Genomic DNA, 17,509 nt, shown 5'->3' with positions numbered 1-17,509 from the left:
GGTGGAAAATGCAAAGGTCGGTAGGGAAGAATTTTTTCGCCTAGTTATTGGTGATGAGAGTCTCCCCAGAACCACCGACGACAGCGTAAACGTCAATATTGCAGCAGGCAGAAAAATGGCTATGTGTAATACTTAGTACAACAAAATATTCGGAAACGCATTTGTAGACATCCAAATGGTGAAACGTGTTTTCAAAACAACCAGGTTTTGACAAATGGTTATTTCGTTGATGTCGTCGATGTTAGTATCTTCCAAAAATCGTCGATTCTAACCATGATGTGCTGGGAAAGAACTATTTACATGCTTGGTCAAACAGTGACTGTTGAATCAGGATGCTGCTAAAGAATATGTTGAAAAGCTCAACGAACGAATAATTGAGCTACTAATAAGAGATAAACTAAACACAGCAAGGTATCAGGTTCACGAGGCGGTCTACTACAGTCACAAAGTGTTAAAAATACAAAAGGGCATCTGTGGAACGGCTGGATCAACGTTGAATGACCAATAGCGACAAACGAGAAAATCCAGACTGTGAGTCGAATGCTTGCAGCGGCTACACAGGCAACTTACACATTCAAGTGAAAGCCGGCAGTGATGTCCCTATCCTCTGTGCAGTAAAGAGAAATTGAAATTACTCCCCACACTCTGGCAAGCAAAACGAGAGCGCTTCTCTTTCGTTCATATACACCACCGTGTTTGATATGTGTAAGCGCACGTTGATTGCAGAGGTAAATTTTCATACACCCAACACTGGAACGAGCTAGAGTGTGGAGAAGAGCTCTTGAAATTCTCTGTGGCGCGCTCAGATAAATTCGCCACAGCGCGCGCCCCAGAGTCGCTGTGGTGTATTCACTGGCGTGATTTCACTGGCGTGTATTCACTGGCGTGTGATCTTTGGTTTGTTTTCGTCTTACAAGCGGCATTGCGAGTGAGATTGATTTAATTTGCACAGGTTGTTGCGTTGTGTTGTGTGGATGGCGGTGGCTTATTTCAAGCTTATATGATTTTCTACTGAAGATTTCATAGTTGCTTGGTAAAGCTTGCGAGTTTATAGAGTGTTGTTACACTATCGTGGGAAACCTGAAGTATTCGAGCCTAGGGGCAAACAAGGAAAACGTTTTACGTATCAATGTATCGGCTGGTATAAACAAAGTTTTATAATGATCTGTAGTATCAGATTAATCGTGTAACAGATGTAAGACGGGATTTGTACATCCACATTAGGAACGGCCTATTATTTGTTCGACTGAATAACTCAATGGTAAGTTAACTTATTTTGATTGCGAATTTGGCGACGCCAAAAAGTAAAGTGATCCATTACAAGTAATGTGCTGGTATTACACACGTTTTCGATTATTATCATACGCAGGCATTGTAATTCTCTCTCACTCACGCGAGAAGAGGCTTATCCGATGTCCAACTTTTTCGAGATAAAGTCCACATAAAACAAGATAACGTTCACGAGAATTCACATTGTTACTTGTTTTTTTTTTGTAGCGCGTTATTAAAAATAATGACGTGCCAATTTAGAAGCGCTTCTATTTGACCGGTACAGTGCTTTCAAGGGGTTACAGCACTGTAGATTTTTTAAAACATTTAATTTTTATTTATTAGTTGAATTTTGTTTACTGGTGCTTTAGGATGCTGAAAATGATATTCCAAAAAATGAATCGCGAAAACAATAAATAAATATTCAAATTTTTTCGCAACGCCTCTTATGTATACCTCGAGTATACTGAAAACGTTAACCGTGTTTTTCTCGAAATATTTTTTTTTGATCTGGCCGGAAATGTAACTCGAACAAATGATTTTTGATCAGCCTAAAATTTTTACAGCATGTTCAACATTACTTTCTCCAGCGATGTACGTGGGATTTAATTTTTTCATTGCATAATTTTTTAATATGCAAATTTTGTGTCGATTTTTAACACATTTTTAGCGTTTTTCGACTAAAAAATGTGCCATTTCGCGAAAAATCAAGACATAGAGAAAATCTTACGTATGCTGCTTGTTGTCGTTCTAAGAAGTTTAAAAAGCTTTGGTTTTTGACTCTGGATCAAAAATTACGGGACATAGAGCTCCGGCCGTGGACCCCTTCCAAAAAAAAACTCCCCGACGGGAAAGTGCTGCACAACCGCCATCTTGTGACGAAATTACTCGAATAAATCATTTTTTTGTAATAACGTAATGTTATATATCTCATTAACCCTCTGGAAGTCGCGCTTATGGCCCACTGAACGAGCAGCCGCTGATGCTTTAAGACGGGTTCGCTAGATTTTCAGAGCAGCGTGCACTGCCGGAAAGTTAAACAAGATCTCGATTCATCTCATTATTGCGTCAAGATAAATTCCCGAAATATGCCTATTTTTCGTGCTCTATAGTGGTGTAACCCCTCAATAATTAGTTCTGGAATCTTTTGACGGCATTTTTCTTCTGTGCCATCATTTAAATAAATTAGCTGGTTTTCTCTCGAATTTCCATGCGATGGAATAATAAGAGAGAGAATTAAAATTGAAACCTAACATGTTCGGGTACGAGTATAGCAAATAAGTTCAAAATGGCAAATCCACCGTCTTTGCAGTACATACTAAATTGTTCCAAAGAACGTTTATCTGTTTACCGTGATTTTATAATTTGTAAAACTTAAAATATTAAGTTTATGTATCAGAGAATGTTTATGACCTCACCGAATAAAAATCTTCTTGTGTAAACCTTGAACCTATAGTTGATTTCGTGACGTGAGGATGTGCTTTTGTTTTCATTTCGATCCGAAAAAGGAATACGATCTACGTTTATCCCAAAAATTAACGTAAACTTCGTATTCTATACATATATTAATCAATTCACCTGTAAGTATTCATGCATACACCTCGAATCGAGTACACTACCGTGATTTTTATTCTTAGTCCAATTAGGTGATTAAAATTTTCTGATAAACAGAAATATAGGATTTGATTCCTGATGAAATAAGTTTTTATGGATATTTAGTAATATTATATCAGACAATACTAATTATCCTCAACATATTCCATTTTCTTCTCAAAATTTATCAATTTCGAATGCTCTAGTAATGCTAAAAAAGTAAATACATAATAGTTTAATAGTTCCGCACTTAAGCTGTGAGTCGCATTTTAGTCATGCTTGGGTCAGTAAAAGCCAGATATTTTACGCTTTTTTGGCTATTCTCGAGCGACGTAGCGATACAAAAAAATAATTCGTTCTAATTCTAATATAAATTTTTTGAAAATCTACACTTGTACTGCATTACAACGATAGCATTAGTTAGACTAATAATATAGTGCAATAAAAGCAAAATGTTGAAAGTTGTTCTACGTGGCTTATGAACTGCCCTTGAATTTTAATTGCAAATATGGGAAATCGTTCAACGTATCTTTGGTATGTGTGCAAAGAACTAGAATATTTAAGTGAAAATTCTGCTAAAAAATCGATGAAAAGTTCTATGGGCGATGTCAATATATTAAACGAAAGCATTTAATCACAAAAATGATAAAAAAATGTTAAGATTGTTTATTAACCAATTTATGTATGTGAAACTTCTTGTACCATTACCACTACCATTAATATAGCCATTGCTAATTACGGCTCCTATGGGACATGCAACTATAGATACATTAGCTCAACTATATATAACTTTCATACTTGGTCATATAAACAACGGATTGTTAAGAACCGGCCACCATACCAGAATTTGCTTTTTCCATATATATATATTTTGACAACATACCATTCAAGCACCATTTTAATTCTTTCCCATTTTAATTCTGTCGATTGATGAATTTTTTTTTATACGATGGCTTCTGAAGAAAGCTTCGTTGACACTAAAGTAGCCTGACGCTTTATCCTATTGAGCTATCGCCGTAATATTATAGAACGTAGTTTTTTATATCATGTTAATCTACAGGTTTTTGGAATCTTTGAAAATCCCTCGGAAATCCCCTGTTCGAAGATCGTGCAAGATGTTTTCATAAGGCGAACTTTTTTCTATATTTTCGTTGATATAAAAGTTCGCAAGCGATGATTTTCTTCTTCCGATATTTGCTTGAGCCGAATAATGTTCCCAAACATCGGCACTCTTGAAGTTCACTGACGATTTTTTCCGTAGCGATATTTTACATCAGTGAACTTTTTATTAGAAAATCGGCGATGAAAAGATTCTGTTGTGAACATTGATATTTTGATATTTTCCCAACACTACCTTTTTGATAAAACACCTCATTCAAGAAAGTTATAATGAGGAATAATTTATCACACAAAAATCGTTTGTTTAAACTTGAGGAAACACCTTACTTGTTACTTGAAAATTTCATAGAGATTGACAGAGATTCCGACAGATACTACCAGATAGGGTGATGAGCCTATTTTCACCATACTAAGCAAGGTGCCTCACTAATTCGGTAATTTCTTGCCTTACGATCAATGGAATGCGTAGAAATTGACATTAACCGCTTAGCTTCGTTGTTAAGAACCAATGTAATAACACAAATGCGTTGAAAACAGTAAAATTCTCGTGTTTGAGCACAATGAAAACTCGAATCGAGTGCCCCTATTGTTGCGCTACCATTTGACTCAATGCGTTGAACAAAGATGGCAGACACTGCTCTAACCAATGGCTTCAAATGGGTCGGGTGATAATAGAAACATGGCGCGAATAGGCTCATCACCCTACCTAATATTTTGTTTTGCTGTTGATATTACGTGCAATGAATCCGTGCATTATAATTACGGTCTAAAATACTAACTGACGCAAAAATCTAGAATACGTATAATAAACATTGTTGCTGCTGACCCATTTATAACATCCTTTTATGGAACACAAGATTCATTGTTCATTTAAAATAAGCGTGAACACTAGTGGCCTTTTTTCTTGACCCCGAAACTGAGCCAATTCATTTCGCTAATTGACGCGCAGAATCCCTATTAACTATTAATACTTATAACACGAGTTTGCATATCAGGTGCCTCTGGTCATTATAAAACTCTCTAAACGATGATACGTAAAAAGTTTTCCCAATTTGCTCCGAGGACCGAGTACTTTTAGTTTTGCAGGTAGTGTAACAATATTTTATAAACTCGTTCGATTTACCAAGCAACTAGTATGAAATCTTCAGTAGAAAATAATATAAGCTTGAAATAAACCACCACCATCCACACAACACAAGGCAACAACCTGTGCAAATCAAATCAATCTCATTTGCAATGCCGCTTGTAAGACGAAAACAAACCAAAGATCACACTCCAGTGAATGCACGCCAGTGAAACCACGCCAGTGAATACACCACAGCGACACTGGGGCGCGCGCGGTGGTGACTTTATCTGAGCGCGCCACAGAGAATTTAAAGAGCAAGAGAGCACGGTTATCTCGCACCCAACTACCTCAACACCAGCGCACACTTGAAATCGGTCTATACAGCTCCGAAAGAAAGAGCGTTCTGCTTTTTTCTGTGGTGTGTGATCATTGTATCCTCTGTGTAGGCATCACACTTACGCGCCAGTGCATCACTAGGGTGAAATGCCATCACTGAAAGCCGGTATAAAATTTTATCGGTGTAAGAAGGGGTACTTCGAGAAAAAAATTTCGAAGTACGAGGTAAGCTTTTGCTGGAAAGATTTGCAAAAATTTTACGGGACTATTTTCAGCACAAAAAAGAAAAGTTCTGTGGGATCAGATAGGATCAGGATGAGAAATCTGTTATCAAATTAAACAAAGACAACTGCCAGCGGTTGTCATAGAATGGGCAATCAAATAGAGAATGAAAACACAGAAAAAGGATTGTTGATGAAAAACAGTTTATGAATCTACCCTCGCTAGAAGAAGTTGAAAATATTGCGATAACATGTTTGACAATAAAATGATATCAGTTTATAAGGTATCAAATGAGTAGAACGTAGAGATAAGCATTGCGTTACAAAAGAAACAAAATCACATCTGATCATAAGCCATTTTTCAACTAGATTGCTAGTTGAATAGTTTTACAAATATCTTTTATAACAATAAATGGTTACAATTTTTTTAAATTACTAGATATATGACGGTGAAAAAACGTTTATAAAAATTAGGTAGCCAAATGATAATTTGAATACAACAGAGGCTGTATAAAACTTACCTCCTCTCTACAGCAAAGAGTGTTTCATCAGAATATTTTTTACTGTACACTCGATGGCAAATTCTACAAAAATCCTTATCGACGCACTAAATTCACCAGACCTTTTATTTTTTAGATATTTCCTCTTCTTCAAAAAAAACTTTGCTGTCGGTTGTAATATTCTAGTCAAAGCACTGACTGGACATTGTAAACTCAAATATCACAAGTTTCCTACTCAGCGTGCTGAGTATTATTTGTGTGACAGTGAATTCGATTACGGAACTTCAAATCTTTTGATATGTAATTGCTCTACAATAACGCAATTACGTAATCGGATTTTTGGTTCTATATACATACACAAACTTTTGTACAGAAAGCTAGTAAGGATATGCTATAGTTCCTAACCCAGTGTGGCAAAGAGCTATAGGCTTTGTCAGTAGGGTTAATTATTCCTCCGGGAATGAAGAATTCATGCTGTTTACTGTTTTGTGTTGATTGTATTGTGTTGTCATTTTCCATTCCCCTTCCTTTTGTCTCCTTTCCCTTCTTATTAGGAATCTTATAAGGGGACAAGGCTGGGCACAAATCTTCGAATAACATGGGGTGCGTACCAATCGAGTCAATATATACTGATTCCAATTTTACGATCAGTAATAAAATAAAGATTGTCTCATCCAGGGCAGAGTTCTGCTGTTTCTTTGCGTGTACCTGTCATACCATCTATTCTGTGTACCGTTACCTTGCCTTGTATAAATCCGAAAAATCTAATATAAAACTAATGGCACTATCATAATAAATGAGCCACAAGATGTTTTTACCAGTTCCAGTTACGCAGTACTCAAATTATAGGATATAATCTTATTTTTGCACACCGATTTTGTTGTTGAGCATGTTGAGAACGTTAGTGAAAAACGACTTTTTCAAATGAAACGCTAGATTTTTGTTTGACTTGTCTTGTCAACGCAATCAAAGTAACCAACAGTGTTCCTGGAATATTTTCACTTTCAACACATTATTTTCCATTGAAGTGGTCCCTTAAACATTAATTTTTGAGTATCTATAGAAATACCCCAAGCATAAAAGGTTACATCACGAATTGAAATGTACAATAGCAAAACCATGATTTTTACTGTGACAGTACAGTAATTTTACAAAAATTTACTGTAAATTCTAGTGTTATGCTACAATACAAAAACAATAAACTTAGGCACACGTTTCTACTGTAAAATCGACGTTTACAGAAAAAAGGGGGCTGTTATGTATTTTAACATTAAAAAATCTATTTTTCTCCATACATTTTTTTCGAAAACCGTAAAATTTAATGTGAATTTACTGTATCAGTTTTTTGCTGAACAGTAAAATTGATTGTTACATGGAATTTTATTGTAAATCGGCCGCAAGAACTCTGCGTTGAACAATATTAAAACAGTAATAACTATAATTTTTATTGTTTTATTATTGTTTGTAAGGTAAATGCTTTTGTAAAATTCTATTCGGGGTGGCATATCAAAGGGGTAAAATACTAAATCATATCCCAAATCGCTTAATTAATAGATCTCATAACTCTTTCTATCAATAATAGCTTTTTCCCAAATGAAGAAGTTTTTTGGTTTTGTTTTTGAATAATTTAATTTGACTATTGTGCTAGTAGAATGAAATTTTTTTCTCGGTTTTTGATTCCCGTTATTCATGTTTAACAGGTTCTCTCCAACACTGCTTTTTTGCTTTTTATTTACATAGTTAACAAAGTATATTGAAAAACAATTCTCATACAAACTACCGGACACGTGGTATTGTATGACCGATGAAGGATATTTTATAGAACTAAACTTTAAAAAATAGCTAACTTAAAAACTATCATTATTATTACTATATTTGTCAAGGATTTAACCACTAAGCGTCATTCGTCTTGAAAAAAGGGAGTCGTTACATTACATTTAACCACTGAGAACTGACAAAAAAGTAAAGTTTTCAACTTGTATAAGAAATAAAACTTAGATCTTAGATCGACCAGCAATCGCTATACGGGACTTGTGTGCAAACTTGGATACAATGGTGACTCACGCATGCAAACCTATATGCGATGGTGATTTACAACGTATTTTCATTTAAATGTTTACACAGATTTTTCGGGAAAGTTTGTTCCAGCTTACAAGTCTGTTCTCTGTGATTTAACAAAGGTAGTTATTGAGTTTTTCGCTTAGATATTTCGCTCATTAGCGACAACGCGCAGATAGGGCCGCGGAAGAGCCTCCCTAGCACCCAGTCCCGGTGTGACGGAGGGCCCGGTGAGCGATGGTGGTATATGAGCTAGCATGTTGTGGCTGATAGAGGGCCACGGGAGATCCTCTCCAGCGCCTGCTTATTGTGAGGGAGACGGCCCACTGAGTGATGGTGGTAGGTAAGTGCGCTCGAGGCCAACACGCTCGCGGTCCGCCGTCAAAAATATCAGCATCCTTTTGAAGGATGACTTCAAAAATATTGGCATCCTTCGATAACGCTCTACCTGTACCGAGACGTTCGCTAGTGTTGTACGAATCGAAGAGGACAGGTTATGGCAGGTCACAGGTCTTCGAGCTCCCGGGAGTTTTGGAGTAGGTGCTCTACCGTGAGTCTTATATTGCAAGTCAGGAACATCGGAGGGTCGACGCAGGGTATAGTATGGGTATGGGTGATCTTCGTGTTTCCTACCCGTAGGCGCGAGAGTGCTCTTTGTTCCCTCCGGTTTTCGCGGTCTGTCCACTTCTCCATTTCTCGAAGGTTCCTCCAGTGGGCGATAAAGTGCTCGAATCCTTTCGCCATGAATGCCCTAATATTGTCGGATGATGGGACCTCTTTGGAAAATAGAACGCGTGAATGGCAGTCGAGTGCGGTCAAACGGTCTGTCTTCTCGTTACCGCGGATTCCTATGTGCCCAGTAACCCAGCATATGGTGATCAACGGGTCGCAGGATTGCTCTATGGCTTGAACGTAGGAGTGCTTGGACTCCCCTGTTTCTAGTGCTTTGATGTACGAGAAGAAATCGGAGAAAATCACCTTCAGGTTTCTTGATGATGGCAATGGCGATGGCGGCTGCTTCGGCGGAAAAAAAGCTGACGGGCGAGACCCTTTCCATTTCCGCTCACACCCGTCTCCACTCCCTCGCTAAGTTTCGAGCCGTCAGTGTAAATATGCAGATGATTAGGATATTTGCGTTCGACCATTTCGAGGAATTTAGCTTCGAAGCCAGTCTGACTGCTCCGTGATACAGTGGTGACATTCTGTCTCTACTAAATCCTCTAATTTGCGGCTGGTTATCTCGAGGCAACTATGGATGAGATCCTAGCTGATGTTGAGTGTGGTTCGCCTATTTCACTCCGGGTGACGCGAGCTTATGGTGCGGATAAGCTGTTTTCAGTTCTTTTTATACCTGGCAGAAGCGCGGAAGAAAAATCATCTTCCGGTCGACAGTTACATCAAGGCTTTTAGGCTCCTTCCGGAAAGGAATTTCGGTTACAGCAAATTTGACGGTTTGACAATTGTTTTTTTCCATAGCTATAAGTGTTATATATCGTCGGCGTATTGACAAACACGTTCATACATTTCGGAAATGTGGCGAAAAGAGAGTTCATGCTGACCACGAATAATGTGACTGCCAAGACCGACCCTTGGGGGACCCCGTTAGCTTTCCGAAACATGTTCCGACTGCTTTCCTCCAATGTCCACCCTGAAACTTCGGTCACTGAGGTATTGCTTGACCAAGCAGCTAAGGTTTCCACGAACACCTCATTGGTGTAGCTGGCGAAGTACTCCTTCACACCATACCGTATTGGTGAGATGTAAGATGGCGATGTCACGTACTATTTCACCGAAGTAACCTAGGTGAGTTCCTGTGCCGAGTCCCTTACGGAATGCGAACTGTCGGTGGTCGAGAAGATCTTGTTCCTCGAGGAGGGTCATCAGGCGTCTATTTGCCATTATTTCCATCGTTTTCCCAATACAGGGGAGAAGACTGATGGGTCGGAAGTCATTCGGGCTGCTGGCTCCCTCGCATTTCTTCGGAATGGGAATCGTGAAAGCGGTTCTCCAGCTGTCTGGGAAGGACCAGCCTTTCCATATCCTGTTGATTCCGTCTAGGAGTGCCCGCTTGCCAACCGCGGGTAAATGCCAACATTGACGAGTCCGGTAGAATTGCCCTTTACAGTACTCAGTGCAGTTGCTAGTTCGACTCCAGAGAAAGGTTTGTTGTAATCCTGGCTAGCATCTGGTATGAATGTTGTAGAGGTGACTTCTATTGTCCTCTTCGTTCTGAGGAAGGCCATTGGAAGAGAGCAGTCCCCAGAAAGAAGGGTAAAGTATTGACCGATTGCATTAGCAATATCAGAGGGCTCAACTATAATGGCACCATTGACCGATAATGCACAGCCGTTTTGCCTTCTTTTGTCGATTAGGGCATCGACCCTTCTCCACAGATCGGTAGTCGACGAATCGGAGCTGATCCCGTCCAGAAAAGAAGCCCAGCTGGCCTCCTTGGCTTTCTCGATGGTCCATCTGGCCTGGTTTCTGAGACGGCGAAAATCCGTTGTTCTTTCATCCCATCGATGCTTGTCAATGGGAGTATTTTTAAGAGCTCGAAGAGCTTTTAGTATACCTTTGCTTGCCCTCGCTACTTCTGGGTTCCACCAATGAACCGCTCGGTTTGGTGGTGCCCCGCTGGTTTGGAGAATGCATTGTTTTGCGGCCTATGACATGACCTGTACAAGCTCCTTTGGCGAATAGTCAGAGTCTCGATCGAGTGCATCCGAAACGTTATCTTCGTAGGTGGGCCACTCCTCGCTACTGTACATTTTATGGGAAAGTCGATTTTTCTTCCCTCTACAATGAGATCGGTGTCAAATTTCACCGACTCAAACCGCAGGTCAGCTCTGGTTCCTAGGCCGCCCGCCTGGTAGAGGTTCGATCCTTTAGCTGATTGCCTAGTGTAACGGTGACTGAACCAAGGTGATGAATCCGTGTCGCCCTTAATGTGTGTCAAGGCAGATGGGCGCAGAGCGGGCAACGATGCGTTGTCTCTTAGGTTTATTTTCAAGCCGTTGGTGTTCCATTGGATGGCCAGTGTGCAGTTTGTTCCGTCGGGTAGTGGGGTTGGATTGGGGCTGGAACTATTCCTGGTCAGACCAACTGCTGGATACCATTTGGATGGGTCTTATGGAAGTCAGCAGGATGGGTGACGACGAGATTGCCGCGGGTATGCGTTCAGAGGGTCTTTGGCCTGTTGCTTCAGGTGGGTTCTGAGGTTATAGGGCCCTAGGTTCCCCGTACCGGCAACAGTCGAAGAATCATCGAATGTTCTCGGCACTTCCCGAATTAGGGGCGGCACGGGGAAGGAGGTTTTTTGCTGCACGGCGAGCAGATTTTGTTGTAAACATTTTTGGGTCTGATGGTTTCTTCGTAGACTTTGACGTTAGTGCGGCAGGTTTTGTACTGTCGGACCCTGAAGGAAGGTAAAGTGCGACACATGGTTCCGATCGGATTAGAGGATTGGTGGTACTTACCAGCACCAGCAACGCTCGGGGACTCGTCTGATATCTTCGGTACTTCACGAGTCGGGGGCGACGCGAGCTTGGGGGCTTTTTTGATGCATGGTGTGCTGGATTTTTTGTGAACTGTTTTCGAATTGACGTTTTCGTTGGTGACTCTGTGCTTTGGCGTTAATGCGGCTGATTTTTTATCATGTCGCTCTGTAGGAATGTGGAATGCGACAGATGGGACCGGTCGGACTACGAGTTAGGTAGAACTTATCCGGGAAAGCCCCGGGTTCACCGCGCCGGCAACCGTCGGGGACTCCTCGAGCGTTTCTCAACGTTAGTGTTACTGCTCCTGTAGCGGAACCGAACTGAGTGTCAGAAGCAACCGGCGATAGGGCTTAGATTACGAAACCGGCGGTTGGTGTGGATGTGGTCCAGTTGATTGAGGGTTTATTCTTCGGTATTAGGTAGGTTAATAGCTCTTGGCCGAAACAAAGGATCGGGCGAGGGATTGTTGTTCTGTGTTTTCATGGTTCACGGCGTTTGGCGGGTATTGGTTGAAAAGATTTGGGGGCAATCGGTTGTTGACTGTTGCATTTTATCTCGACGTACTTGCCTCAGAAAAACCCGGAGTCGCGTCCCGCCGGGGTGTATCGGGAGAATCCGGAACGTCCCCGGCCAGGATTGACGCGGGAGCGTTGTTTGTTTGGTTTCGTCTATTGAATATTGTTGCTATTTTTGTTTTCTAACCGCTGGGTTGAGTGTTGTTGGATTTATACAGAGATGTGGTTCGAATAGTCAACGTCGGGCTGAGTTTCTTGATATAGCATGTTGAGTGGCGCTGTTGAGCTGAAGCGAGGCCAGGACATGGTAGTGTCCATGGCCGGCGAAAGCAGTGTTATATCGGAGGAAGTTTTGGGGTTCTGGATTTGTCAGTGCTAGTTTTCCTTGTGGCTTTCTCTTTCTGGTGACTGGATCTCCTCAGCTCCGGTTGGTTGGACAGGGGCCTGCGGTTACGGGAGCTGGTTCGATGAACTTCCCTTTCGTGGGTTTTGTTCCCGTAGGGTATCTTCGGAGGGAGTATTCTCCCATGATTAGACAGACGGCTTTTGGTGTAGCTCGGTAACGGCATCACGCACTTTGGCTATTTCTGCCGTGGCCGCTGCCAGCTGTTTGTTGTTTGGCACAGTGTTCAGTTTGTTGTTTGTCATAGTGTTCTTTTAGATAATTGATTTCCGACCTATGTTTTTGTCTTGTGCCATGCTTTCCTTCAGGGTTGCTAACTCCGTTTGCAGATGGGCTATTACTGTGTCCCGTTCGTTATCCTTGGTCTTTCCTTCGGCACTGCTCAGGTAGCTGGGGCCTGACCTAAGAGTCATGTTTTGTTAAAGATTCTGATCTTGGTGATCTGTTCCTCCTCCACAAATTGGGGGGCTGCTGCTGGTCGAGTGTCCTTTTCCGCAGTTGATGCAGAGATTTTTCTTAGATGACTCGTGTTGTTGGCTGCAGTTCAAACAGGCGGCGGAGTTAGGGCAGAAACGGCTGCCGTATCCGAAGTGACCGCACTTGAAGCACATCATCGGCAGAGGATAGTACGGGCGGATGCTAGTACGCAGCAGGCCGATGAACACGTTTTCCGGGAGATTGGAGCTAGAAAAGGGTAGAATAACCAGAGGTGTATTGATCGGTTTACCATTCGTAACCCCCTGAGTCTTCAGCTCTTCCAGGAGTCTGGCTTCCCAACATCTTTTGTGTCAGGTTCGTATAGGACGCCCTGTACTATGTTGAAGGTTGGATGGGAGATAATATCCACCTTTTGGACAATTATAAGCTGGTCCAGCTTCTGAAGGGACATTAGATCGGGTTCTAAGCACATATCTGCATCCCTTGTCTTCTTCGTTGCGCTCACTAGGTTTCTTGGGTCGATTCCTAGCACTGCCTGTACCGATTTCATAATAGGGAAGGGATCACCTGGGAGGCGTTGTTTCTCGTTTCCTGGCTCGTTGACGGTACAGACACTATTGTCTATTACTTCCCCGGAATTCATATAACCGGGAAGAGATCGGCTAAGGGGGAGGGGATGGTTATTCTGTCCCAGTCGGGAGGAAAGAGGCGTGGCATTTTGCTCGATGGACCAGCTTGTGTTCACTACCAGTTAGTCAAGCTTTAGTCGGTAGGATTCGTTGCGACACTCTCGTATAGGTCACTTCACATGCGCGCACCGATTCGACTCTGGGTTTCGCTGCCTCACCAGGGTTACGATATTCACAGATTTTTTCAGAATTCAGAATTTTTGATCACAGGTTCTTTTGCACCGATGACAGATTTTTGGCATTTTGATAAAAATTTCACAGATTTTCACAGATTTTTTAAAATATTGTGATTTTTCACAGATTTTTTGGAAAGTTATCACAGATTTGCACAGATTTTCTTCCTGTTTTAGTCATCACAGATGGTAAAAAGATTTTTTTGGCCGAAACACAGATTTCAATGTGGCATCCCTGTGCTTCACAAGCGTACAAATCGCCGACGATCGAAAATTTAATGGACGCGCAAGTTTTTCACAAGGTTTGAAAATTTGACTTAGTGGAGACGCGGACGCGTTTATCAATTTGAATTTAAAATGTTGGTGGAGGCGCGCTGTTTTCGCTTCTGTTACCTGTTACAAGTTTCGATGTCAAATTTTCTCGCCTTAGAATGTTGCTGGTTTAGATTGAAAACGGCCCTTTGGCGGTTTCGCTGTCCCTCCGGGTGGGGTAGACCCGTCGGTAAGCGAGTTTCTATGCACTTAATTTTCGATCTACTGATCGGTGAATGAACACATTTCACTCGCGTAAGCTATCGCCGAGGTAGCGAGATACTACAACGGTTGCTGCGGAGGCCGAGATCGAGAGAAAGATCCGGGTGGCGTAGGCCGTGCACTTGTTTTTCGGGCAATCACGGGCCAGAGCGAAAAAAAATAAACTCAGCCGATCACTCCAAGTTATTGATACATTCTGAACTTCAAAACTAAGATTTCACGTTCAAACGAATTTATTGTAAATATAAAAAGCCTGCAGAACTGTTAGGTGCATATCTCGAATCGCATTCCAAACTTTCTTTGAAAAATTAATTTTTTTTGCAATTCCCATTTGTAATCACTTCTCGGAAATTAACAAACAAGATTACAGATATTCAGATTAGAACTAAATTTGGAATAATGATTATTTGTCATTGTGGTTCCAAACGAACAAACGACCTTTGAAATCCATTTTGGAGGGATCGTTTGTTCGTTTGGAATCAGATGACAGATGATTGTTGTTCTATGTTTGACAGTTATCGTCACTCTCTTGGCATACAGTTTGTGCTAGACTAGATCACTGAGAACTGACATACAAGTGAAGTTTTCAACTTGTGTAAATAAATAAAACTGTTGCTTTGAAATGACAACAGCAAGTAGCAACTTGCCACTGGCTGGCGCTTCGATCGGCCAGCATTCGTTGTACGGGACTTGTGTGCAAACTTGGACACAATGTTGACTCATGCATGCGAATCTGTATGCGATCGTGATTTTCAACGTATTTTTCATTTAAATGTTTACACAAGTTTTTCGGGAAAGTTTGTTCCACCCTAAATGTCTGTTCTCTATGACTAGATGTAGCATTTTATTTTGACATATTGTTCTCGCATCTGAACATTATTGTATCAAATACCAAAATCTCGGATCATGGACCATTTCAGAAAGACGGAAAATTCTTTTTCATTCGAACTATATACACGTTTTACTAAATCCGAATCCTCCAGCAACGTATAAGATCCTATATTACGCAAAAAAACATTTACCAATTAGAATTCCACATTACCATTCCATTCTATCCTCACTGGGCAGTAATTTAACCCAAAACATTACTAGAGGTTTTGATGGAAATGAACATTCTGCGGGGTGAGTTAGATGTGCAAAGACACATTCATTGATTTTTGTAATAAAGTTCTTTCTCGTGTTCTGATTCATCGTTTCGTTGGCCGTTTTATTACACACAATTGACTCAGATATACGCCATCACCAAACTGTTTGCCAAATTATGCTTTCTACTTAACTTTCTCCTCATGCTTCTGCACATACACCGAGATTAGATCGTTTGCGTTAATCGGGCTAAATTTATGCATGCGCCATCCCGCACACACACACTCGGCTTGTTGGCTTATTCAAATTATTCAAGAGCACTCTGTCACACTTTCCCAGAGGTGCGCCACACACAAAACCACACAAACAGTTTGCTGTTACCGAAAATTTAAACAAATATTGGCACACGAAAAGAGATTGCAAAAACAACAGTTTCCAGGTGTAACCTCCATCTTTTACAGCAAATGTGTCTGTGTATATGTTTGTATATTTTATATGTAACACATGGAAACTCACATGTGATTATCCTAACGACACATCCTTTCCCGGATACTAATCTGTTTCTCTTTTCCACTCTGTTTGTTTTGCTCCCGACCATCCACCCATCAACCTGCTGTTCGCCCTACTCCGGACAAATCCAATGGTGAAACGTCCCCACATCTAGGAATCGCGATAAGCTGCGGGAAATCCTCAACCTTCATCTCGTGCGCGACAGTATCACCACAGACAAAATCCGCAAGAACAACCAAAATCAGGTGAGTACCTACTATACTTTGACTGTTATCGTTGCTGATGTCAAAGAGATTACAGTTTGAAAACTACTTAAATACACACACACACACACATGGCCATCGAAGAACCACCTCACGTCCCAGCATATCGGCGTGGCTTACCACGACGGGGCCGGGGCGCGAACATCATCGATAGTAGTAGCTAAAATGTACTTTTACCTCTTTCCCCGGCAGATCTACCAAATCCCGACCGGGGCGGACAAAAAGTTCCTTTACTTTAACGTCATCAACAACCGGTACGACCACAACCAAACGATTACGGTGGAGGGCGGTGGCGTCAATGCAACGATTACCCTCAGCGACATTGCCGCGACCAACGGCTATCTGCACATCATCGACCGCGTGCTTGGCATTCCTTACATGACCGTCCAGGAGAAGATTGAAACCGACCCGATGCTGAAGTGAGTAACCTAGATCGGATTTATGATGCCAGCCTTGATTCCTCGGCTCGGAATCGGATCAGAATGGCAAACTCGTAAATATTTTATTGATCTTGAGATATGTGCATAACGAAGCCGATAAAGCTGAATGCTTATTTGCTCGCAACCCTGACTCACCACATCTTTCTGGCTTTGTTTATGGATTCAATAAGATTGTGACTGATTGATTTTGCTCTTACTTTGGTGGTTTATGGAATACTGAAGAGAGTTCAGAACGAAGACGGTTTGTCGTTGTGGATTCGTAGCTAAATAACGATAACAAATATTTGATTGCTGAAGGTTATTGCACAGAGAACAGGCGCCCTTTTTGAGCATTTGAGTTGTGTAATAACTAATGGAATTCTGTCGCCAACTATTGACAGATAAAGATTGATAAATGTCCCGTTAAACAGTTACACCACTGGTTAAACTTTTAGTTTGACAAGTACTAGTAGTCTTTACTCGGCCCACCGTGTGCGAACGGACGATATTAGAAGAATGTCACTCATGGGTATAATCACAGTCTGTCACATGATTGAATGTCGCTTTTGAGTTTATTCAACTGAAAATCCCCCATTATCATAAAACAGAATGCTACTAATTGCTCTTTTCTCTACACGTCAGCCTTACGTACCAGTTCGGACGTTTGAACCAGTTCAACGAGCAGCTTAACAAAACGACGAAACGCTTCACCTACTTCATCCCTCGCAACAAGGCCTGGATGCAATGGTTCCAGGAGCACCAAGGAGCCAACCTGAACAGTTTCCTGACCGACATTTATCAGGTAAGTCCTGCTAGTTGAACA

The 17,509-nt window shown here is 41.3% G+C and overlaps 1 protein-coding gene across 7 annotated transcripts in view; it reads left to right on the top strand.

The window, feature by feature from the left end:
• Window positions 1-17,509, top strand: part of LOC131680260 (fasciclin-1) — a 613,985-nt gene that overhangs the window by 560,674 nt on the left and 35,802 nt on the right. For 5 of the 7 annotated variants that reach the window (XM_058960979.1, XM_058960984.1, XM_058961010.1 and 2 more), the window contains 4 exons: window positions 15,480-15,533; window positions 16,159-16,249; window positions 16,460-16,686; window positions 17,329-17,488. In XM_058960979.1, coding sequence (XP_058816962.1) covers window positions 15,480-15,533; window positions 16,159-16,249; window positions 16,460-16,686; window positions 17,329-17,488 — 532 coding nt within the window. The remainder of the gene's footprint in view (window positions 1-15,479; window positions 15,534-16,158; window positions 16,250-16,459; window positions 16,687-17,328; window positions 17,489-17,509) is intronic. The other 2 variants (XM_058961015.1, XM_058961003.1) reach the window with 1 other exon arrangement.

Source organism: Topomyia yanbarensis, chromosome 1 (assembly GCF_030247195.1).
Source record: "Topomyia yanbarensis strain Yona2022 chromosome 1, ASM3024719v1, whole genome shotgun sequence".
Taxonomy (NCBI): domain Eukaryota; kingdom Metazoa; phylum Arthropoda; class Insecta; order Diptera; family Culicidae; genus Topomyia; species Topomyia yanbarensis.
The sequence above is the reverse complement of the archived record's forward strand: the minus strand, read 5'-3'. Positions and strand labels throughout refer to the sequence as shown.